Source organism: Barbus barbus (assembly GCF_936440315.1).
Source record: "Barbus barbus genome assembly, chromosome: 5".
In the NCBI taxonomy this organism is placed as follows: Eukaryota; Metazoa; Chordata; class Actinopteri; order Cypriniformes; family Cyprinidae; genus Barbus; species Barbus barbus.
In genome coordinates, this window is record NC_136733.1 from 18,258,281 (window position 1) to 18,285,179 (window position 26,899).

Below are 26,899 nucleotides of genomic sequence, written 5' to 3' on the forward strand. Positions count from 1 at the left end.
AGGTCTCTTTCAGTTTGCCAGCTTAAATCCAGTTTGGATTTAAGTAGCCAGTTTAAATCCAAACAGGAAACCTCCTAAAAGGATTCAAGTAGGCCACTAACAAAACCACTAAATGGCCTGTAAGTCTCATCATACGCAATGAATGAATGAATGAATGAATGATGCATTTATATAGCGCATTTATTGTGTATAGAACATTTCATGGACAGCACTGAAGTAAAATAAAAAATAAAACTGACAAAGTTAAATAAATAAAGCGTCGGTTCCTTTAAAATTAGGTTCTACCTTCGATTTTGGACTGGTGTGTGTTTACTATACAATGTAACTACCACAGTACAATGCATCGTTAGAGAAACTAACCAACTAGCTATGACTGTTTTCACAAAACCATACAGTATCACAAACCTCTAACGTTTGAACCACAATGGTTCAATGATACAGGACTGCTGTTAATGACATCATGCGCAGGTGGAGGAATAATAAATTATACCAATTGTTCAATTCAAGATTTCCTAGTGAAAGAAACTAAAACTAAAATTTAAATACATTTATTTTGTTATAAGTAAACTACAAATACATTTACATATTTATGTGCTCAATAAAAATACACTGCAATTGTACTCTTGGGATACTAAACTGGTATACTTAAAGTCTGTTAAATTGGAAATAATTTTGTGCTTAATGCACTTTAATTGTGCGGAAGTAGTGCTGAGGTCCAACTAAAGATATATTGTAAGTATAAGTATATTTTATTGTGCTAACGTGGAACTACTGCAAGTATACTTCAGGTACACTTTAAATATCTTGCATTTAAAGACTGATATTATACAGAGATCATACAATCCTTATTTATTATGATATTAAAACACATTTTAGGCATAACATTAAGAAATATGCATTGTGCATTAAAGCAATACTCCAAATAAATTTTAATTTTAAATCAGTAATTTAAGAGATATGTCAATAATTATGCGAATGGATTTGAAGTATACTTAGTATGAAATACATGCAATTTAAATTATGGCAAAGGTTATTTTTATTTTTTTATTATTATTTACTTTTTTTACTAGGGTATCAGCACAAACATGACATCTAAAGACTACTTCACTGTTTTTTGTTCCTTGCCATTTTGGTAACAATGGGCTTGCAACTATAGTTGGCTAACAATGCTCCCCTGGTCAGTCTGCTTTAAAAAAAATCAGATTTCAAAATGCATATCAGTCAAACGAAGAAGGCATCTTTTGTGGGGTTTATGGATAATATTTAAGGCTAAGGATTCAGCAGGATTATTGAGTCTTACCTTCTGCTTCACGAGGGCTCCAGTGGCCGGAGGGAGCACAGGGTCTAGGAGAAGAGGAGTTCGAGGCATACTGTAGGAGCACCCCAACTTCAGTACATCTGTCACAAACTGATCCCACTTCTCTACGAAATCAACAGACAGCCAAGGTAGCAACTTAAGACACAGCAACATCACAATAACCTCTAAAATTTAATCTCTAGCCTTTAAAAATGGATAAATCGTTTTCTATGATGATGAGAAAGAAATTCGGATTCAGGTGACTCAAACCTCGCCCCAATACGACCTGTGGGCGCCATGTGCAATACTGCACTACATAAACTTTAATCTTTATTGACATGATTGACCTTGACTTGTTTAGCATCTCACCATTAATTTTTATTGGGGTACTTACATGATATAAGAATTTCTGGAATTAACTAATAAAACCTAATTAAACATATAAAAATTAACTACTGAAACGAGACATTCAAACCATCAAAACATCAATATACAAAAAACATTGTAGTTTGTACAAAAAAGAGCATAAAACAACTTTCTTCTTTAAAATAAATGTTTCATGAAAGGAGAAAAAAATGCTGGCTGTCCATATCAGTCAAACTAAACGTTATCTAAATATTAAATTAAAACAAAATATTAGATTTATATAAAAAATACTACACATATTATGTAGATAAATTTATATAACATTTAACTTGCCCTTTAATTTGATAAGGCTATGTTTTATTTCTGTGAAGTCTAAAAAAGAATTTATACATGCAGTTTAAAATCCTGATGTTGTATGTTCTAAAAACATTAAATAAAATAAAAAAATAAACCGTTACATTAAAAAACTATTTAAAAATAAAGTAAATTTTTTAAACTACACCAGACTGGGTAACAGTTTTTCAAATTTAAATCAAATGTTTTCGACATTTCAGAATGTTTTGCTAAATAATTGTAATTATTTGCAATATATCTTTTATCTTAATACTTTTTAATTCATTTTTTTTGTTTTTCTTCAATAACTTACAATACAAATAATGATACTTCTCACAATTTTAAGGAATGTTACATTTTTCATTATGGTTAACATTTTAATACATATTATATATTATTATTATTATTATTTTATTAGTTTTTAATACATATTTCACTAAATAATTTCTTAATTAATAAAATGAATTAATGATCTATCTAGGAACAGCCTTGGCTCCTATTTCTTTTCACCTGTCTAAGTAATGGCCAGTGAGGGCAGGGAACCACTCTAGTGTAATAGAGTCTTGGTCCTGCGTTGTTACTCGAGGAGGTAGAGGAACAGGAGCTGGTTTACTGCCAGGTCTCCAAGACTGGTAGATCAGATCCAGGTAACAGTGCATCCGGGCCACCTGGTTCAACGTGAAGGAATCTGTGCAGTCATCATCTTTATGGGAACAAAAACGAACAAAGAAATCTCAGATGTTACACTCATTTTATATATCTTTCACAGATTTCCTGTCAAAATCAGCACAGAAAATGCTGAAAGAATCTGGAGGAGTCTTCTACTCAGCAGACATTTAGAGTTGATACTGTATACTGTATGTCTCACCAGCATAGCTCATGTAATTGTTGAAGGGGGTGTTTCTGAAATGACGTCTGCCGCAGGTGTCGTTGCCTGGCTCAGGATCTCTGCAGTACTTGTACTTGGGTGTAGGATTTGTATCTACACACAGATCACCCGTCTCAAGAGACGGCTCAGTCTCTAAGCAAGCATCGTTACAGGACTCCACCTCTGAGATTCCCCTGAAGACATGATACAGTCCAAGGCTGTGGCCAATCTCATGGATCATGGTGTGAGTGTGGCCAAACGTACCATAAAATAAAGGGTTTAATACAATCCCACCTCAAAAAAGACAGAGCGAGAACAGGAATTATAAATATCATCGTTAATGGCACCCGTTTAATGTCTTTCTTTCCTGATGACAATGAAAGTTGATATGCAATGCTCTTCAAATACTATGCTAAATAAATTATTGTTATCTGTATTGTAGTGATGGATTTATGTATTTACCTAAATGTGTCAAAGCTTCTTTATCCCAGGGCCAAGTGCCCACACCAGCCACGTCTTCATCAGATGAGTTAGCAAAGAAGATGTTCAAGTGTGTGGATCCATCCAAATTCAAAACCTCCTTCAGCTCTTTCACATTCATGTAAGCCCTATAGAACAAGAAAGACTTTTTAACACATTAAATATTCAAAACAGACTGTTTTCAAAATCAAATATACTGTAAACTGGACCTTACAATCACACATAGAATAATTTTCAGACCAGTTGACTGAGCTGTCGCTTGTCCTTCCTTTCCAACCATCTGACATTCACCCATCTTGATTATTAAAATGGCAATATTGATCTTTTATGCCCATTTACAGTGTTTGTAATGTACCAGGTAAGTGTTTTCCTGTTTCTGAGGTTCCTTCATCCATTTTCACTGCTCCTCCACTGTTGAATCTTAAGCGTCATGGCAAAAGAAATTATGGTTGTGAATGTGATGCAAAAAAGTTTTTCTTTTGAGCACCCAAATTCAAACAAGAATTAACCAGTATTGGCTGATACACCAACAAATGACTCTGACCACATCTTTAAAGTCATTTGTTGGGTCACGCAACTTGTGTTTAAGTCATTAAAAAAAACTTGCTCATAAAGATGTGGTCACATTTACCACTGTTCAGCAATTTTTTTGGTGGATGAAATCCAGTCGTTTCAATAGAACTTCACACAATTGGGAATTTCGCGTGAGAATGAAAGATATGCCCACACACATTTCACAGACTTTTTACAGAATTGCTACATTAACCAACAGAAAGCTACTTGTTTTGTAAATAACTTCTGTATGAGCTGTGCTTTATACATCTCTATACTATTGACAATATACAATGGACCATTTTTGCCCGTGACATTTCACCGAAATGTCACTAAAATGTTTGTGGATGCACATTTATTAACCAGCTCTTATAATGGGCATTATAACTGAAACATACCCAAATGATTTGGAATCGAATTGAGAGCTTGTGAGTCAGAATTGAATCAGATAGGGAAATCTATATCTATACTGAACAAAATTATAAACGCAACACTTTTGTTTTTGCCCCCATTTTTCATGAGCTGAACTCAAAGATCTAAGACTTTTTCTATGTACACAAAAGGCCTATTTCTCTCAAATATTGTTCACAAATCTGTCTAAATCTGTGTTAGTGAGCACTTCTCCTTTGCCGAGATAATCCATCCACCTCACAGGTGTGGTATATCAAGATGCTGATTAGACAGCATGATTATTGCACAGGTATGCCTTAGGCTGGCCACAATAAAAGGCCACTCTAAAATGTGCAGTTTTATCACACAGCACAATGCCACAGATGTCGCAAGTTTTGAGGGAGCGTGCAACCGGCATGCTGACTGCAGGAATGTCCACCAGAGCTGTTGCCCGTGAATTGAATGTTAATTTCTCTACCATAAGCCGTCTCCAAAGGCATTTCATAGAAATTGGCAGTACATCCAACCGGCCTCACAACCACAGACCACGTGTAACCACACCAGCCCAGGACCTCCACATCCAGCATCTTCACCTCCAAGGTCGTCTGAGACCAGCCACCCGGACAGCTGCTGCAACAATCGGTTTGCATAACCAAAGAATTTCTGCACAAGCTGTCAGAAACCGTCTCAGGGAAGCTCATCTGCATGCTCCTCGTCCCCATCGGGTCTCGACCGGACTGCAGTTCATCATCGTAACCGACTTGAGTGGGCAAATGCTCACATTCGATGGCGTCTGGCACTTTGGAGAGGTGTTCTCTTTTTTTAAATAAAAGAGCAAAAGGATTAAAAATGCAGATTAATTTTCACAGCCTTCTTTGATCATATTTACCAAGGGTACCAATATTTTTATTCAATACTTTTTGAAACCTCCATTTGCCAGTTTAACAGTTCTAAATTTTCTCCTATAATGCCTGATGAGGTTAGAGAACACCTGACAAGAGATCAGAGACCATTCCTTCATCCAGAATCACTCCAGACCCTTCAGATTCACAGCTCCATGACGGTGCTTCTTCTCTTCAGTTCACCTCACTCATTTTCTATAGGGTTCAGGGCAGAGGACTGGAATGGCCATAGCAGAAGCTTGGTTTTGTGCCCAGTGACCCATTTTTGTGTTGTTTTTGAGGTTTGTGTTTGGATTATTGTACGGTTGGAAGATCCAAACATGGTCCATTATAAGATTTGTAACAGAGTCAGTCATTTACTGATTTTTTATCTGTTGGTATTTGATAGAATCCATGATGCCATGTGTCTAAACAAGATGTCCAGGACCTCCAGCAGAAATATAGGCCCACAACATCAAAAATACAGCAGTATATTTAATCGTACACATGGGGTACTTTTTATCCCTGTGTGCACCAAATCCATCTTGAGTGTTTGCTGCTAAAAAGCTCTTTTTTTTTAGTTTCATCTGACCATAGAAGCCAGTCCTATTTGAAGTTCCAGTCGTGTCTGATAACTGAATATGCTGGAGTTTGTTTTTGGATGAGCTAGGATCATTTTTCTTGAAACCCTCCCAAACAACATGTGGTGATGCAGGTGCTATTTCACAATTTTTTTTTTTAAGGTTTTCCGACCCCGAGACTCAACTATTTTCTGCAATTCTCCAGCTGTGGTCCTTGGAGACTCTTTAGCCACTCAAACTCTCCTTCTCACCGTGCATTAGGACGATATAGACACACGTCCTCTTCCAGGCAGTTTCGTAACATTTTATGTTGATTGGAAATTCTTAATTGGTGGAAATGGGAATTTTCACTGCTATAGCTCTTTTCTTAAAGCCACTTCACTAATTTGTGAAGCTCAATTATTTTTTACTGCACATCAGAAATATATTCTTTGGTTTTTCTCAATGTGATGGATGATTAAGGGAATTTGTTCTTTGTTTTCCCTCCTATTTATATTTCTGTGAAACAAGAAGCCATGGCTGGATAATTTCATGTTCATAATCACCCTGGAGTGCTCAAAACTGTGAATATGAATGGGAATATACTTTAGAGATATTTTACTCATAAGAATTTCTAGGGGTGCCAATAATTGTGTCCACCGTGTATTTGAGAAAAGCATTTTTTTTTCATAATGATATTTCCCCCCATTTTTAATTCTTCTTATCCAATGAAAGGTTAGATTTTTGCGATTTTTTTAAATAAAAGATCAAAAGGATTAACAATGCAGATTCATTTTCACAGCCTTCTTTGATCATATTTACCAAGGGTACTGATATTTTTTGTACAAAGTATTAAATCAATTTCAGTAAATGTGTTTAATACGTTTTCCCTAGGTCATTCCATTTTATTACACAGAACTTAATTTCTGAACTTATTTGCATTGTTTTCTTTGTATGTATGGTCACTTGGGTTGTTACCGACATCTGGTGAAAATTTCACGTCAACAGCACCTTTAGAAATATATTTAATGAGAAAAATGGTGACGTGTTCAATACTTATTTTACCCACTGTATATATACAGTATATAAAGAGTTCAGATGAAAAAGCCTCTAAGTGCCATCTGAAATTTTCATCTAAAATGAGCATTTTTATCAGGCTCCTATGTTTAGGTTCAGTAAATGTATTCTAATGGCAATATATATGTCCTTTTCTATGCAATTAAAGTGAAATAACTAAACATAAATATAGAAGCCTGATAAAAATGCTCTATATATATAGTATACTTCAGGTACACTTTAAATATCTTGCATTTTAAAGCCCAATATTAAGACCATACAGTCCTCATCAATAGTGACATTAAAACACAATTTGGGCTTGATATTAAGAAATGTGCATTGAACACAAGTAGTACTAAAAATAAAGTTTAATTATAGTATTTATATCAGTAAGTCAAGCGATATATCAGTAAAAATGTTAATAGATTTAAACTATACTTAGTATGAAATAAATGCATTTTAAATATATTACTTTTTTACTAGGGTAATTACCAAATTTTTAGGTAATTTTTATTACAGGATTGATGGGAAAGTACATACACAAAGTACACAAAAAGCGTGTGTTAGTGTACAAATGTTTATTTCAATATTGGTGGAGCGGTGGAGAAGCAGTGTTCTGTAATTTAACAGCTCTAGTGAGGCTGTCACACAGAGTTTGTATTTGGAAGGAAACCTGAGCCCCACTCTGCAGCCAGCGCTGAGGTCAGAGGTCATTGGCCCTGTCTAGTTAGGAATGCATTGTGTCATTTGGATAGTTCCAAACACGGCCCCCTTAAAATGCTTATTATTTCACCTCAAACACACTGGGCATGTTATTACCATGCAAGCCTTTCCCCTGCAGTGATAACTGTCATGCAAGTCAAACAAAGACAAGCCTCTCTGGAGTGATGAATGCTGGCTTGCTGGAGACATACATTTCCATAAGTACAACAGCATGTAACCATGCATATATTCATATTGGTGCAGATGTATAGTATTTCATATTGCCTCTCCGCTAACCTCCTCTGTCTTTATGGGAGGCCCTGCTTAATTCTCTCAAAACATTTCTCTTTTGAAAAATGCTGGAACAAAAATGAACACAAGCGGTGCTGAGTCCCTAACTCCAATGCTTTCAAATTTAGTAAATACCCACCTCCACTATTCATTGAGGAAAAAAAAACAGCCAGGTCTCATTCCTCATCTTAAGAGCAACATCTGTTAGCTAGTTCACCATGAGGGCCAATCAAACACGGTATCTGTTGTCATGCTGCTAAGCCCTGGGTTAGCTGAGACATAATGGAAATGTATATATTACTTTGTAGTTGTTCTTGATGTATTAACCTTCTAAGGAAGACGCGGGTTAAGGAGACAGGATGACCATTTCCCGGTATTTATTTTCTCGTAAGCCTTATACCGTGGCACTACGTCTTGTAAAGTCATCACTCTCTGTCATAAAAGAGAAACACCAGAAGCCTCATGAAAGTTCAAAAGAAAGAGAGTGTCTAATAAACACACTTTTGCATTTCACTACTGGACTACATTTTTTTTTTTTACATTCTCATCATAGAAGTGGTGTATTCAAGTCAGTATATGTATGAAATGCATTTTTCAACAATGTATTTTACTTATTTACATATTTTTGAATAAATTACTAGAAAAAATTACTCTGAAAAAAAATAGTTGTAATTTTATTGACCCATCTATCACTCCTTTGTGACTGAAAGCGAAAGACAGAGATGTGATAATGTTGTACAAATATGGAAAAAAAAAACATGGCAGAGGGTGTGATGTTCCCTAGGCAGAACATTGATGATTAGTTGTGGTGGTGACGCTACAAGCCAACACAGCTGCCAATGAGATGCAGCACAGCGTGGAAACATCTTGTGTGGTACAGACCTCAAATTACCTGATTCATTCCACACATATTCAGAAAACAACTCATAACAGAATATATATTCTTACAAGCAACATTACTGTGAGGATCACAGTAAAGAACCATTCACTTTTTGACTTATAAGCATGCATTGTACTGGTTTATCTTGACTCAGACTAGTGAGAATGCACCGTAGTAAACCTATATAGTGGAATACTTGAAATGACATAATTTTTTTATTAAAAAAAGTCAAAAATGGAAAAAAGAAGAAACTGTTAGGCAGTATCAAAAGGCGGCAGAGGTTCGCTTGTGAAACCGTGGAAGCCAGCTCAGGGGACAAATCTAAGGAGAACAGATGATATAAGGTTTCCCTCCTAATAATTTTAGGAATTTCATTATTTCCTATGAAAATATTTGGCTGGCTTTTTGGCTGTACAGAAGGGGAAAAAGGGGTCAGGAAGTTTCATGGCGAGATAAATCAGTCAGCTATAGAGTAAGTGCAAAAATAACTTGTTTTTTAAAACGTAGGCCTCTGCTTTAATAAAAGTTCAACTACTGTAGGTCAAAGCCACCTAATCTGAGTTCAATTAAGTTTAATCCACTGGCTCACTTACAAAAACACAACACAAATCAGATGTGGACGTAGGCCTACTACAAAAACAGCAGGCCAAAGTATGCATCTGTCCAGCCAAAGTATGCAGGCATCAGTGGTCATGTATTGCACAATGCTGCTCAGGATCATTTGAGGCTTTTTTCTCCTGATTCTGCTGAGTAGGGAAGTGGGTGGCACTGGCAGTACAACGTTTGAAGCCACATAATGAATCACTAGGCTCACATTCGGAGGTGATCATCTTTAAGAATGCCAAAATAGTCTTCCAGGATGTCTTAAAAGAAGCCAGTCCATTCACATCTCCACATGTAGTGTACAGGCTTGTGTCATGGGAAGGCTGTCCATTAAACAAGCAAAATAAAAAAGGGGAAAAAAAGCGCAGACGACACTGTTGATCAGTTCCGCCTGGCTGCACTCAGAGTGCTCCAACTAGTGTGTTGATGCATTTATATTTAATGTCTATTAAATGCGTGATTATGGCTTCATCCATTTACACCCATGTATTATTCATCTGAATCAGTAAAGACGGCCTTACATCCAGATGTACCGAGTGTGGTTTCGTGCAGAGCTGCTCGGGGCGGGTTGGCATGGCAGTGTTCTCCAGTTGGCTGAGAGGGCTATAATTTTCTCAGCCTTTCATGGATCTTTTCATCAGCTCCAAGTACATAAGAGGAGTGATCAATCATCTATACAATTAGCATCATGCACAACCAGGCGTGAAGTTCACAGGCTTGTGGGATAATTTGTAGCTGACCTCTGCAGGAATAATATAATTCACAGACAGTTACCATAAAAGGGGCTAGAAGAGAGGAGGATACATTTATGCAAGGTCTACAGAGAGCTAGAACTGAAGTAGATAAAACATGTGAAATATTGTACTGAAATATACAGTAAACAATCACTGTCACTGTAGCCTCTCAGAAAAATGTACAGCTTTAATATGGATGTTCCTATGTACATCTGAGACTATTTTCCACAGGAAACACCTGCCCAAAGTCATTCAAAACATTCATTTCTGAACTGGCTATTCCTATGTCCTCCATTACTTCTAGCTTCTGTCATCTGTTATACTACCCTTTCAGAAATATGGCTAATATGGTTCAAACAAAAGATGTTTTTTTTTTATTTTACCCCCATGATGTTTACTTATAAGCTAGTAATTTTATTGCACAAAAAAATCCACATTAGGTTTAAACAACATTTTTTTTTCCAACTTTTGATGGTTAAATAATAGTATAAAACATTTAATAAAAATAATAGCATAAAATATTTTTCTGCTGTGCCTTTAATACACATTCAAACATCAGTTAAAACTGTCCACTTCAATGAATCACGTATATTATCAATGTATATTAGTTTTTATTTTACTTAAAAATGGATATAAATATTTTAGTTTATTCCCTTGCACTGTTATGTGTATATATGTGTATATAAAAATGATTAAATATAATTACTCCTTGTTTTTTTGTGAAAAACTATTGAGCCTCTAAAGGGACATGGTTATGGTTGGGTAAAAAATAAATAAATAAAAAATTAGTTGGGAGAGAAAATTATATTTCACTGCTTTCACGTTCTTGCAAATCTTCGCTTTCCCTCAAGAAACTTTGTGTTAGCTCACAAAAGTTTTATAATGGAAATAATATTTAATTGTTTTTGTGAGTGAATGCATTCAAAAGAATTTATATTAATTTTTTCCTGAAAAATCTAAAAAGCTCGCTTTGATCAGTTTGAACAATTTTAGTGTTCTGCATTAAACACTGTAAATCTGTAAATGTGGCAACAGTGGCGGTTTCAAAAATGTTATCCTTAAAAAATGATTTAAACAAATCAGCCCTTTGAGCTATTTCAATTACATAAATCTAGAGATATACTGAATATTGAAAGCTGTATCCCCAGGCCTACATTCATGCTGACTCAACATGAGCTGTGTACCATCACATTTGATGCGGACAGCCAGACACACAAACACTGACACTGCAACAAAGCATCAGCATTATCTGGTCCTCATAAATCGCTCCCTTTATTTCAGAAGGCAAATATGTTTGAAATGCAGTTAAAGCTCTGAAACTAGTTAAATTGCGAGTAAGTGTGTCCAGTGCTGTTAATGCGGTGGAGTGGAAGTCCCCAATGAAAAGGGCTCTGCACACAAATGAATCAGCAGGCCTCACATTGGCATGTTAAAGGACTATTTAATTGCTGCAGTTTTAAAAGAGGAAATCCTTCTGTCCCCCGGGCTTAACTCTTTATCCAAACCTACTTCTGAACATCAGGGGTTGGGCCTTGTGGTTGTGTGCCTGACGTTGCATACAGTGAAGAGGGGGACAGATCTCCATCGCTTTTTTAGGTTGCCACTTGTGTAGACAGGTGGTTTCTCAAGCCTCCAGAAGAATGAAAAAAGGTGCTAAGAGTGGGCTTTTCCTGTCTAAATCCTTGATAAGGTAACCAGCTAATAGTCAGCTTAGTTTACAAGCCGCGTGGCTTAGATTATGCTGCAGAGTGAAGTCTCAAACAGGGCTAATTGAGATACTCTTATTATTAGAGTCGGATCTCCTCTTCAAGAGAGCCCTGGACAAAGCAGGAGAGCAAAGCAGGAGCAACATACCTTTGACTGTTCTGAGACAAACAAGTATGCACTCGAGATATGCTGTTAGGAAAGCAATGCATTTTCTTTTCCCCCTGCAGTGTTGTGACCTTTGAATCCTCAGTGATCGGCGAAAGCACTGCACCTGAGCTAAATACTGCAATTCAGTTGAATTTATTCCTGAAATTCATGTCAATTCAGGTAGAGACGACTATGTTTATATAAAATCTGCATAATGTCTGAACCAAAACCGATTAAAGAAGTGATGATGTCACTCGCTTTTTGACACTGAGAGCTTGTCTGAAGTGCTTGAAAATGAGCCAGATGTACGGGTCTTGACTCATGCAATTATACAGACTTGACTCATTTTTATACTGTCTTGCTCTACCATCGTTTCTCTCAGCAGCTCTGCAGTCTTGGGCTGACCCAAAAGTATTATTTAAATGCATCAGCTTACAGTGCATATAGAAAATGTGAGGTCTTGGTAAGTGGTGCCTAGAGAAAAATAAACATATTTCGTTCAGGCTAAATATGCTACTTTACATTTTACAGTTTCACGCCCCTAAATATGACACTAAATAAAGCAAACTGTGATTGGTTGTTTTACATGTCTGTCAGACGTCCTCTTGGTCGTTTTTTAGCCAATTAAAGCGGCTATGGAGTCTGAACCTTCTGCCTTCAGTCTGAAGGTCTGGCAATGCGAACTAACACTGCTTTATAATAGCAACCTGTCTCTGAGCTATTTGCTTTAAGATAAAGGCAACTAAATTATTATTAGCTAAAACCCAATTCAACATATGACATACATTACCGAAAGAATACAGATATGAAAAACAGGTTAATAAAACCCAGATGTTCTGTTGAAAATGGCAGATTTTAAAGTTGACTGCAACATCTGCATGAGTCTTAGGCAAAAACAAATTCACCACAGCATTTGATTTCATTGTTCTGTTCTTGCACAACTCTTTGTTCATGCATTCTTGTACAATCAAAAAGGAATGTCAAATCACTTCGTTATGCAGCCTTCGGCAAAGCTCTCCAGACATACCATAATCAAATCAAAACAAGCAACAAGCTGGAGTGCTCTCTGCTTGACCACACGCTCTAGTCTCATCTCACACACGAACACACACAAACGTCAATAGGACAAACTGCAATTATGGCAACTAAAAAACAAATACAGTGAACTGAGTATCTGTAACCACAGACAGACAGGAAGCAGTATGATTGTGCAATTTTGTATGCAGCACCACAATGCAATGAGGTTACAAACCTGGAACCAATATTTTAATTGACAGAACCTCTCAAAGGTTAGTGATGCTTTTTATATATAATTTGTTCAGATTTACAGATATTGAATATGCAATCATTCAACCATATTCAGTTTCTGTTTCCTGAGAATAAAACTTTCATCTTGGACCTTGACACGTCTCTCTTTTTTTCTCTCTGGCACAGATCCCTAGTTGTCCTTAAAAACCCTTCTTTGTTCTGATTAAATACACTAAACTGCATTAAACGATAATCAGCGGTTTTGCTTTCAAGAATCTGCTGCAGACATACAGTGGGTTTCAAAAGTCTACCTGTGTAGATGCTTTATGTAAAACCTTTTTTTAATTACAAACACATTATCAGCACAGCAATTTAAGTGATACGCTGTATTAGAAAAATTAACATGAACTTTATAACCGTTTGAATGGATGCTTGTTTCCACCATGTGATTTAAGGTAATTGCGAAAAAAAAAGTTAATTGCGACTTTTTTACTTACGAATTTTCCCACAATTCTGATGTAAACTGGGAATTATGAGAACACTGGAAATTTCAATATGTTAATGTTACTTGAAAAAATATTACAAACCTACGGTCTTCAGAAGAATCTAGTTAAGGTTGCACAATATATTCAAATTTACTCAGAAGCCAATTTATGAAAACTTGTAAATAGATTTTTCTTGAGGCAATACGTTTGCAAGATAAAGTTAACAAATTGTTTACAGTGAAGTTTACAGTGAAAAAAGTTGCAATTCTGAGTTCATATCTTGGAACTCTGACTTTTTTCTTCTTCTTTGAATTAAGTTTACATCTCGCAATTCTGTGTTTTTTTCTGACACGGAATAAAAATGAAAAAAAAGCAATTGCGACTTTTATCTTACAATTCTGTCTGGTATTTCTCTGAATTGCAAATTTATGTCACAATTCTGAATTTATATCTCTCAGTTTGAATTGCTAGAAAAAAAGTCTGAATTGTAAGATAAAATGTTGCAGTTATCTTTTGTATTTTTTTTTATCTCGTGGCAGAAACATGCAGCACTTGACCTGCATAACATTGAGTCAAATCTGACAATCATGTACTCCCGTATTGAGTCCTATGAATCGAAAGTAAATACAACAACAAAGTTTATTAAATAAAGCAACAGAAGGTAATTCAACCCCTAGCTACGAAGCAGTGTGCATAGCACAAACAATACCGAACAACTGAGAAGTGAACCTAGAGGAACTTAAACACAGAGATAAACTAAAAGGTAAACAGGCGTGCTGATTAATGAATGTATATAATACTGATGAGTGGCGGGAAACTAGAACAAAGGTAGCAGGAATGTGATGTGAAACAACCTATAAGTCCATGATAATGAAACTAATAGAACATGACTGTAACACAATGTCACAAATGTACTTATTTTATAAGTGAACAAAAGAAATGAAGAATCATAAATATTTATTATAACGTATAAATTTTTTTTGTAACATTCTTTGGATTAGCCCCCCCCCCCCCCCCCCCCCCCACCACCACCACCACCAAATTGTAAATCTTTATTTCCAGATTTAAATTCAATTTTTAATCAAAGATTGTCAGTGTAATCTCAAAGTTTTGAACGCCACAGTATGTCACAAAACTTGCAGAGTGCATATGGCTACAGAAATTTTTGCTGAGAAAAAAAGGAGTGGAAGAGTGGAAAAGAGATCTTTGGTTTGTCCCACCATCCAGAGAGCAAATACAGAGTTTTATCCCAACAGTATCCAGTGCCCCCACAACCTCAACATATTTCTGGAAGGTTCTTTTTCCTGAGCAGGACTCCCAGAAGAGTCCCTAATGCTGTAAGTAATAGTGTTGGAGATTCTGCTCTAAGCTGTGATTGGCTCCTCTGTTTGTCCAGGGGGACATAGTTTCCATTCCCACTTACTCTCTATCAAATCACTTTTATAAGCTTACAAAAATGGAGAACTATGTCTAGAATCCCCTCAGTCTTCACATCTGGTCACCACGAGAGTAGTTCATTTCACCCACAGAGTAAAACGTGATTGGTTGCCGAGCTCTGATTCAGTACCAAAATGGACTCCAGGGACACATGAAACACATAAGAACAGGCCTGAAACTCACTAGTACAGATACACCATACCATAGGGCCGAGACTCATCCTTCACTGTGTTTTATTGTCCCTCAAACTGCATCCATCCCTGTATACGTTAATTCATGCTCCAGAACTCTGACTCCGGTTCAGCAGTTAAGATGTTTTCAGGACGTCATATAATAATACATTAATGGAACAGAATTAAAATAGCTGAAAGCTTCACACATAGGAATGAAAATTATAGTGCCCTAGAGTTTGTGTCTGGTACTTGCAAAATCTTTAAACAGCTATGAACTTCTAACCTTAAGCTTCAAAAGAAGAAAAAAACGTTGTACATCCAAGTTCCCTTTCAGTCACCTGACGTGACTCGGAATGACCGACGAATTGGGATCTCGCTTAGAGACCAATCCACTTCAAGTGTAACTAAACGAGCCAATGCACATTGGCATGTGATTATTGCATCCAGCTGCCGCTGATTACAGCGTGAGTATAAGTAGGCAGCAGGTGCAGTGCATATTCAGCTTTTCGCTTCGGAGCCGAGCGGTTACATCGTTCTGCTCCTGACTTCTGCTGACGAGTGAATTCAACGAGTTGAGCACGCTCTTTGGAAGACTCTCGTGCTGGTGGTACGGTGCTACAGCGGCTGTGGTTCTTCCCGTGTCGAGTGGATTGCACACATCAGGTTGCACTACCCCGTTTGTGTTGCAGACGACCATCTCCCCTGTGCGCTTCAGAATGCTAAAAGAGCTTTTTCCCTAAAAGAGCATTCACGGGTGCATGTTTTTAAAGACGATGTTGCATCTGGCAAACTCGACGTTATGTCTTTGTAAAGACGAGTTGGGTCTTGCTACAGACAACTTGTCACCCGTGCATTTCTGGATGCGATCATTACCTGGTGCCGGGGATGGTCACGATCGCTGCCTCACGTGCCTGGGCAGTAAGCATGCTGGGGTAGCGTTCATGGATGAGTCGTCTTCTCATTGTGGGAAGATGATCATCTCTGTGTTGCGGGCCAGGCTCCGTTACCTCGACAAAGGCGCGGAGCTCTGTTGCATCGATCTGGTTCTCGTTCTGGCTGCAGACAGACAAGGACTACTTCAGGCGGTGGCACAGGTGGTCTGAGGATTACAGTGGTGGCAAACCCTCCAGGGAACCAACCCTCGAGGGACCATCGCTCCTCTTGCGCTCCGAAACCAGTTGAGCTGCCAGTGGAACGTGCTGGGCCCTCTACAAGGGGCATACCAGCAGTATCCTTGGTGCTCCTCCCGACGACCGATGTCCTACTGGTGAAGGACGTGATGGAGCCGGTCTCTCCAGCCAATATGAAGACAGAGTTTTACAACCCTTACTTCATTGTGCCCAAGAAAGGTGGTGGGTTGAGACCAATCTTGGATCTGCGCATCTTGAACCTTCAAGACGCTTCCGTTCACAAGCTTCACAAGCTTCCGTTCAAGATGCTCATGCAGAAACGCATCTTCAGGTACTTCCATGTGTCGATCCTTCTGCGCCACAGGCCATTCCTGCGGTTTGCATTCAAAGGACGGGCATATCAGTACAAGGTCCTGCCCTTCGGGCTGTCCCTGTAGCCCCGTGTCTTCACGAAAGTTGCAGAGGCAGCCCTTGTTCCCCTGAGAGAACAGGGCGTTCGTATTCTCAACTACCTCGACGACTGGCTCATACTGGCTCAGTCTCAGGACCAGTTGTGCGAACACAGGGACCTGGTGCTCTGGCACCTCAGCCAGTTGGGCCTTTGGGTCAACTGAGAAAAGAGCAAACTCTCCCCGAAGCAGAGGATCTCTTTTCTCGGTATGGAGTTGGATTTGGTCGATCAGACAGCACGCCTCACGTAGGAATGTGCTTAGTCGGTGTTGAACTGCTTGGATATGTTCAAGAGCAGGACGGCGGTCCCACTGAAACAATTTCAGAGGCTCCTGAGGCATATGGCAGCTGCAGCGGCAGTCACACCACTGGGGCTACTTCATATGAAACTGCTTCAACACTGGCTCCATGGCCGAGTCCCGAGGTGGGCGTGGCAACACGGCACTCATCGGGTCAGAGTCACACTGGCCTGCCGCCAAACCTTCACCCCGTGGTCAGACCTCTTGTTTCTCTGGGCAGGAGTGCCCCTGGAACAGGTCTCCAGGCATGTCTGGTGCCAGGCCCTCACTAGATGAATCCGTGAGAACCAGTAGAGGGCTGGGTTCCATATGTGAGAACTAATTGGATCCCATATGTGTAAAGTCCACGGTATAGTCTCAAAGCCTGTGTTTCCCCGGCAGACTTTCTGCCATTGTCCAAGAGGCTACAATCACCTCTAATCTTCCATATGCACCTAAACAGATGTTAATATGTGTAAGTGCTTCTGAACCTCCTTCGAGAAGGATGGGGTTCCGCAGCGTTCCTGTTCCAAGTGGAACGGGTACGTTTTCCCAGTGTTATCCAGTCTTACTGAGTGGGTAGTGCCATAGCAACAGTAACTGGTCTTCTTGTGGTAAGCCCTGACCTGCACCAAAAAGTAGGGGCGCAGGAGGCTTCCACAGGACACTGGAAGGGGCAGTATCCGTGGCCCTTTGTTAGGGATCCCAATTCGTCGGTCACCTGATGTGACTCGGAGTGACCGACTGAAAGGGAATGCAACCCTCGTTCCCTGAAGGAGGTAATGGAGGGGTCCCGTCGCCACGGCTGCTGTGCCACCGCTGAGCGGCCGGGTCACCAGCTCGGCTCCTCAGCAAAAACCTGAATATGCGCTGCACCTGCTGCCTACTTATACTCACGCTGTGATCAGCGGCAGCTGGATGCAATAATCGCATGCCAATGTGCATTGGCTCGTTTAGTTACACTCAAAGTGGATTGGTCTCTCTAAGCGACATCCAAATTCGTCGGTCCCCCGACATGACGTCTCCGTTCCCTCCTTCAGGGAACGAGGGTTACATACGTAACAGAGACAATATCTTATGTCCAAGATAAAGAAAAAAATCTCTTTAAATCAGGTTATATAATTCATGTTGGATTCATATGGTTTTAACTAAACATTTCATGTGGTGTAATCATCAAATAACATACACTCTTAAAAATAAAGGTGCTTCACGATGCCATGGAAGAACCTTTTTGTCTAAATGGTTCCATAAAGAACCGTTAAGATCTGAAGAACCTTTCTGTTTCACAAAAGGTTCTTTGTGGCGAAAGAAGGTTCTTCAGGTTATAAAAAGATAAGAAAGAGATGGTTCTTTAAAGAAACTGACTGAATGGTTCTTTTTGGAACCAGAATTGGTTCTTCTATGGCATCGCTGTGAAGAACCTTTTAAGAACCTTTATTTTTAAAAGTATATTTTGCTTACACCTTAAATTACATGGACACACGGTATGTGAAATGTTTTTTTTATAAATGATTAGTTCATAAATGTCATCATCAGATTTTGGGGAGTCACACCACATTATATTTTACAACCTGAGATAATCTAGCCTTGCCATAAAAAGTAATTAAAGTGATAAAGCCTACTGTATCATATTTAGTACACAAATTATGTCTCTAAATTATGACAATGATCAAAACTTTGCTATAAAACCTGTAGTACACAATAGACTACATGCCTTCTGTCATCTGATTGATTGTTTTTACTTTTTTTTTGCAAGTAAAAGATCATTTAGTATAATTCGGAAAAAAATTCCCCCTTTAGGTCATGGTTCGTGTCTTTTTGCTGTGAAATCTTTAATGAATTTCATGAAGTTAACATAAGAATAACTTTTATATTGTTAGTAATATTTCAAGATGAGCACTTGCTGGACTGAAGCAACTTACATTTATTTGATTATCCATACATCAATTAAGTGAATTAATTGACAAAAATTAAGTGACAAATATGATACTAAAGGTTTTTGAGGAACGTTTATTATATTTTAATATATTTGCATTTGTTTTATTTATATTTATATTATCTTTCAATAATCATTGCAATACAATTAAAACTACAGCATAAAGCATTTAAACAGCATCTTAAGACATATTATTGGGAGATATAAAGCAACAATTTATATTATTGTGAATTTTATCTAAGTAGTTAGCTACACTGTTGCAAAGGCTGAATTGTGAGTTATCACAATTTCCTAATAAATTCTGGCCATATAAATATCAGCAACTGCACCAAATTACATATTGTTGCTCAGTTTGGGCCTCTGAATAAAACTGAGTATGAGCTCCATTTTCTCCTATATCATACTATATGAGCCATACAATCTTAGATGTTGTTTTAAATAAACTGCTCCTTTTAAAAAATATATTTTTCTGACTATTACTTTGTACATCTGGCTTTACAGAGTTAAGCTGTATTGGATATAGTCTGTTTTGATTAGTGAATAACTGAACTAATTAAACAGTTTTCAACATTCTGTGCATCACTGAATAAGTCTGAAATAGCAGTTGAGAGTTACCTGTGGGGTGATGCAGGATTAAAGCACGTCTTGGTGACATCAGTGATGTTGGGGTTGCAGCAGTCCCCATGGTCGTAATAGAAATTGTCCCAGTTACACTCTGGGTCACAAACCCCGTTCCCCTGCTTGTATTCGGGGCAGCGTGCGCTCTGCCTCTTACAGTATCCGGCGTCAAAGCCAGTAAGAGTATGGTTACATTCTGGGTCGCACTCTTCATCGCCCACTTTGCTGATATCACAGTTGGCCAGTATTAGGCGGTTACGTAAGGACGAGTTGTAGACGTTGTGAACGGTGCGCTCCCAGGAAATGTTGTAGACGCGGAAAGCGTTGTTCAAGTGCTGGTGCTGAAGGTTGATCTGGTGGTCTGTAATCGTCGGCCACCGCCCGTCATCGTCGTAAACGTTTATCACTCGGTAGCGCACCGTCTTGGGTTTGCGGAAGCTCCAGAGCTGGTAGTAGTTTGTAATCACCTCCACATTGTCACACACAGTCTGTCCGCAAGGTGGAGGTTTCAGAGCAGCATCGCTGAGGACTGCCGCCGGGTTCCGGTCTGAGTCCTCCAACCGGGGGAAACTGCCATCTTTCACCGTCAGCCACCGTCTTGACATGTTCTCAAAGTTCTCATGGATGACCAGCTGAGAGAGGTCACCAAACTGACTCAAACTGTGACTCATGTATCTAATGATTTCACGTTGGCTCAGAGCCCGATGCCACAAGCTCAAGTGTTCCATCGTTCCCCTGTAGTTGTGGTTTAATGCATTGCCACCGATCATGAGCACCTTGCACTTCTTGGTAAGGGGGCTAAAAATCTCACCTGATTGATCACGACTTACAGCAACCTGCGCCCCGTTTACATACAGCTTCATAAAGAGACCGTTGTAGGTGACGGCCACGTGTGACCATTGATTGGGAGTGTAGGGTGCATTGGAGGTTATTGTGGTGAGCTTGTGGGCTCGGTCTGTCTTGAGGGAGAAGAAGACACGAGGGTCACGGTTGGCTTGGTCGCTGATTGCTTTGAGGCCAAGTAACCATCCTCTATCGCTGGACGCATAGAAACATTTATCATAGAGACCTGCGGGAAGATGACAGGTATTAGATACTAGAACAAGCAGAGAATAAATAGAATTATGTTCATGTTCTTCAGCATGTTTTGAGATGATCCAAAAAGATCCAATTGAAACAAGAACATCTGACTAATTAGTGACAAAAATAGTACAGAATTTTATATATTTCTTATTCATTTTCATCAAATTGTTACTTTATATTTTTTCAAAATCTTAAAACTTTATTTTATTTAACTTTATTTGTTTGCCATTCAAAAGTTTGTGGTCAGAAAGACTTTTTAAAATGTTTTTTTTTTTTTTTTTTTAAAGAAGTCTCTTATGCTCACCAAGACTGCATTTATTTATAAAGTAAACAGTGAATATTGTGAAATATTATTACAATTTAAAATAACTATTTTCTTTTTTAACACACTTGCAAATGTAATCTATTCCTATGATGGCAAAGCTAAATTTTCAGTCTTTAGTGTCAGATGATTTTTCAGAAATTGTTCTAATATACTGATTTGGTGCTCAAGAAACATCTTTCATTATTATCATATTGAAAACAACTGCTTAATATTTTTTGAAAATACATTGTGATTTGTTTTAGGCTTTTGATGAGTAGAAAATTCATCTTTACTGTCACTTTTGATCACTTTAATGCATCCTCCTTGCTGAATAAAAGTATCAATTTCCTTCAAAAAAAAAAAACTATAGAAAAATATATATATTTTTGAATATCCCTAAGTATTAAACCTTTCTGTTCAGTAAATTTGACTTTGAACTGCAGATTTTCATTGTGTTCTTTTACACTTCCCTATATCTTTTATCAGATTTTCTGCTCAATAAATGCTAGACACAAATAACACATATTGATTTATCCAGAATGAAAGGTGCACAGTAGTAGTTCAGCGAACTGCCTGATGCAACACCACAGATGTAAGTTACCGCAGCCTGATGTGGAGAGTGACGAAAAACAGTATGTGTTTGTCCAGAAAAATGGGGAACACAACGTGGTTCCCATGATCAAATCATTGCAACAGTCCAGTCCAAGGACTACAGGCCTACAAGAAAGCATCTGCTAGCAATCAGGCCCAGACAGTGTGGTCTTGTATCAACAGAGCAAAGGTTACTTGAATTTTCAGTCTATTTTCTTGAAATGTGCCTCAGCAGTAGGGATGTTTGAAATCAAAAATGGTCATTTTTCAGCACAGTCCGTATTATGATAGGGGCTCTAAAACCCTTTCTTCCTGTTTCGTTTGGAAACCATGCGCTGAGCTACAGAAGGAAACGTATTCTAACATTTAATGGGTACACGTCCTTCATAATCGAGTGTGTAAAAGTGGATTTCATAGGAATCACTATATTTCAATACTGCAGAAATCAGATATAGGGCATATTCAAAATTTTTAAGTATTACATTTCATTTAAATTTAATCGAACAAGTCCTACAAATCCAAACGAGCAGTGCTGCTTAATCTAGCGAGCTGCTGAGCAATGAAACTTGAAGTCGTAGACAGAAAGTGAGGATCTGTGACCCTCATTCTATCTTCTGCATGAGGAAGTCTCTCGTCTCCCACAGTGGAGAGAAATGTGTTTGTTAGAGGTAATTGGTGAAACTCAGTTAGGGCGAATAAGCGGTAACAGAGGAAAATATTACTATGCTAGATTACTACTTAAACTATGTAAAATAACTCCAAATTTGCACATGCTTCTGCAACAGGGAAACACATGCATGAGGATCTTTTGTCCGCTAGGACTGACCACTTTAAAGAGATCATTCATTCGGGAGCACCTTACTAAAGAGCAGACAGGAGCATGTACTTCCCTCTCACTTCTAGGCTGCCAGCAGAACCACTGCCAGCATCTATAAAAATAAATTGTACCATAAAACTGAGGAAATTACAATCTGTGAAATCCTGGAATGAGACCACTAAGTGGGAAATAACAAACAGGTACATTTCTTGCCAGCACCGAACTTTAGACATGCAAGGGGCTCAGAGTAGGGAAAGGGATGGGTTTCAATGAATGATGGATGCACTAGAAAATGCTAATTTTATACTGATCACAACTGAGATTTCATTAAAATCATCAGTGCATAATAAATACCGTACACAGCTTTAAGTGAGATAATGCATTAAATGCTAATGTATGATCAACAGCGTCGAGAAAAAGTCTTGCATGCAAATACAAATGCTGCTTGCTTTGCAAATGAACTTACTTTATGAAATCAATCCAGTCATTAAACTAAGTACATGCTGAAGTTAAAATGTAATTTTGGAAATTAATGCAGCTGGCTCCTCGTGTCGAATATGGCGTTCTGTCTAATCCTTTCCATTATTTCAAGAAAGCATCCATTTTGAGTTCATTCAATCTCAGTATCCAGCACCATGGACAGTGCACTACAAAGTGAGCATAACGAAATGAAAGACAAGTGCAGCTGCTGTTTGGAAAAATTGATATACACCTGTATTGTCTATACTTTTATTAAAAAATCTGTAAGGATATACAGAATTTTCTTAAGTTTAAAATGCAAACATATATATTTTTAAAATTATATTTCCACTCAGTATTATTAAGACAAAATGTTATTTATCAGTACAATAGGTGACACTTTACAATAAGGTTCCAATGTTAGTTAACATGGACTACCATAAAATGAAACTATTTCTAAAACATTTATTAAACATAGTTAATATTGATTCTAACATTTTACTAAAATCAAAAGCCTCAGCTCACATGAACTAACAAGGAACAGTTGTATTTTTATTAACTAATGTTAATAACAATGAATTGATATCGTATACATATATATTTTCAATTTATATATAACTTTTAAATATTGCTATATTTTAATTAGCCTATATCTATGAATATATTTATTAACATATTTGAAAATAAATCACATCTTATGACAAAGTATCTATTACAATTGTAGAAACATGAAATATCTGTTAACAACCAAACATAAATCATCCTGTTTAGTAACATGATAATTGAATATTTAAATTGTTATGGCCATCATTACAAACCTCTAAGTGGTTCTATTGACAGTTTTATGAGGTGCTTATTAAGTTATTGTACTGTGCCGTAAAATATCCCATCCCACTGTGTACTGCACAGAGACCTCAATGACAACAATGAAAAGCAAAATGTACAAATTTACATTTAAAATCAGACTGCGTACAACTTCGGATGAACAGTTGCCGCCTTACATCAGCAGACACACTGTAAAACCTCTAGTAAAAATGTCATCTGTTCGCACTGTTGCGTCTGAGGATCTGATTGACTGAAAGCAGGAGTTCGTTCCATGATGTTTTGTGGCAAGGACTGTAATATCTTTACAAGAACAAGCAATAACAAAACCACTTGAAGAAAGGATGGACAAGGCACTAATTTTATAGCTTCCTCCATCTGGACTGACACTTTTAAAGCATTTGCTTCTCATAATCCTATACCTGAAGACTCCTGATTCCAAAACAGCACATATTTGTGGGTTAAAACCCGACAGCAGATAAATGAGGGCCACAACTCAGACAGACCGCAAACATTTAATGCTTTGTTTAAAACGAAATTTGCTGAACAACACTATTAGATGCGCAGTTGGAGAAGCTATATAAACTCTGCCAGCGCCCCCTCGTTGCTTCTTAACGTTACTGTGACTAAGGAGATCATTTTGAGGACAGAGGAGTGGACTAATTTTAGATGACTCACTGACAAGATGTATTCAATCAATCCATTATCATGCAGCTCTCTGGAGATATAAAGCTTATTTAAAGACGACGTACCCAACTGTATATAATTACATTAATTTGCAATGTCCTGAGTCTACAATTTGCAATTTAAATCATGCATCTTGAAATCTATCACTGAATTGCATGTGCATGACTCACTAATTATTTTATGACATATATATATACACACACACACACACACACACATATACAGTATATATATATATATATATATGTGTGTGTGTGTGACCCTGGACCACAAAACCAGTCTTAAGTAACACAGGTATATTTGTAGCAATAGCCAAAAATACATTATGGGTCAAAATTATTGATTTTTCTTTTATGCCAAAAATCATTAGGATATTAAGTAAAGATCATGTTCCATGAAGGTATTTTTTTATATAATTTCCTACCGGAAATATATTAAAACTTACATTTTTGATTGGTAATATGCATTGCTAAGGACTTCACTTGGACAGCTTTAAGGGTGATTTTCTTAATATTTTGATTTTTTTTGCACCCACAGATTCCAGATTTTCAAATAGTTGTATCTCGACCAAATATTGTCCAATCCTAACAAACCATACATCAATGGAAAGCTTATTTATGATGTATAAATCTCAATTTCGAAAAATTGACACTTGTGACTGGTATTTTATCTTGTAATATTTTAACTTGGATATAAATGGAACATTTTACATTTAATCTATGTAAGACGTTTTGTCTAATATTTGAGAAAATAAGAACTAAACATGTGGTTCTTTTGTAGATTTCTAATGACATCCATGTAAGAAAAGCTAGCAGGGAGTTTGGTAATTAGCTGAAGCTATCAAAACTATCCCTTTACATATGCTATTTTCAAAAACTACATGTGGGTTCGCATTTTAGCCTTTTAGTGACCCCCACGCATTTTAGAGAGAAAATAAAAGTGATTTGATTTGTATATCATTACAGTACATTTTCATTTATGTTCGCACAAAACTGCGTGCTTTAGGGGTTCACGGGGTGCACGCAGGATTCATAAACCGACTCCACGGGTATTACGCTCTCTGTTGGCTGGAAAAGGGATGGGGGGAAAAGAAATCATATAGATTTGTTTGAAGAAAAAAAAAAGAGAATACAACCAAGCAACTAACACGCCCACCTATGCTACTCCATCCCCATAGGAATAATGCGTAATGTGCGTAAGCAGAGATTTTTCAAGGAAAAAAAAACCTACGGATTTTGTTATTCGATTGTAAACTACAAGCGCTTCGTTAGTGGTACGTGCACGTTCAAAGCACATTTTAAAATCAAATAGCCTATAATTATAAACTGGCATACATAAAGACTAAAGAAAAATAATCACCCGCTGTAGTGTTCAGTTTGGTATATAGGGTGTATATGTAGTGGGCTATTTTGTGCAGAGCAGAGCAAGGAACACTGTAGCCTGTGCATCAAAGGGATGACGTATTTGTTTGAGCGATTTCTGACACACACACACACACACACACACACTTAATCATACAGCATCATACAGACAAATATACAGATTACACCGCTATCGTTTTTTTTTCTTGCACTTTAAAATGCAGTTTTAAAGGTTTTAAAAATAAAAAAAGTCAATTAATAGTAAATAAACAAAACTAATTCTTTAAACGCCAGCACACCAACAAATACGATATTTGGGGTATTGCAGTTGCTTTATTCTACATCACCTCCACGAACCGTCCAAAGATGAATAACTAGAAAGGCGGTTTAAATCGGCAACGTTAAAACTACAAGATGCTACCAAAAGTTGGGTGGCGATAACCTGCCAACCGCATGCAAAACCCAAGAGTTTTTGCTAGTAAACAATAAGAGCCAAGGCGCATCTCTAGAGAGATCGGTTATTTGTTAATTATTCTCGGTACATGCTCGCATTAGCTCATAAATAGTGAAAGTGATATAAAGAAATGCCAGTGGCACGTGTTTATGCAACTATTCGCACATTGGAGGTGATTTATGAAGCGCGGGCATGTTGCAGTTACACTATGAAATGATTTCTGCAGTGAATATAATGCAAGTCATAATTAAGCAAATCAAACCTCCGATAACAGCTGGAGAGCGCTGCCCACCCTCAGGTTTTATCCACATTTCCAGGGTGAAATTACCCCTTGGCACCTCTGCATTGGGTTTCAGACGCAGTTGGTCTCCTCGACCGGTAAAGTAAACAGCCCTCTGCCGACCTGGGCTGCTTTCCCCCTCCTGTGACAGGCGTGGGGAGCGCCGATCTATCCCGGGAAGTGAGCGTTTGCCCCGAGGCAGGCGTGTGGCACAAGGTCCTGGGAAGGTACTTCTGGCTTCCCTGATGCGTACCAAGTCTCTTTTAGACCTTGCAATTCGCCGTGGAGTCCCACACTCAGATCCCAAGCACACGATAAAAAGCAAAAGGCATAGGAGCCAAGTGCAAATGGGCAAAAGTTTCATTTTCAAGTGGAGAGAAGAGATTTTTGTCAATGGATAGGGGATTTGATAATTTCAAAATACTAACTAGCGCTCGTC

General features: G+C 37.9%; 1 protein-coding gene across 1 annotated transcript in view; it reads right to left on the reverse strand.

Moving 5' to 3' along the window:
- Positions 1–26,824, reverse strand: part of LOC306869703 (pappalysin-1-like) — a gene marked incomplete at both ends in the record, with an annotated part of 102,549 nt that extends 75,725 nt beyond the window's left edge. Inside the window, 6 exons of the mRNA XM_079416580.1 lie at positions 1,301–1,422; positions 2,507–2,699; positions 2,865–3,158; positions 3,327–3,472; positions 19,600–20,671; positions 26,443–26,824. Coding sequence (XP_079272706.1) covers positions 1,301–1,422; positions 2,507–2,699; positions 2,865–3,158; positions 3,327–3,472; positions 19,600–20,671; positions 26,443–26,824 — 2,209 coding nt within the window. The remainder of the gene's footprint in view (positions 1–1,300; positions 1,423–2,506; positions 2,700–2,864; positions 3,159–3,326; positions 3,473–19,599; positions 20,672–26,442) is intronic.
- Between the last annotated feature and the right edge of the window lie 75 nt (positions 26,825–26,899).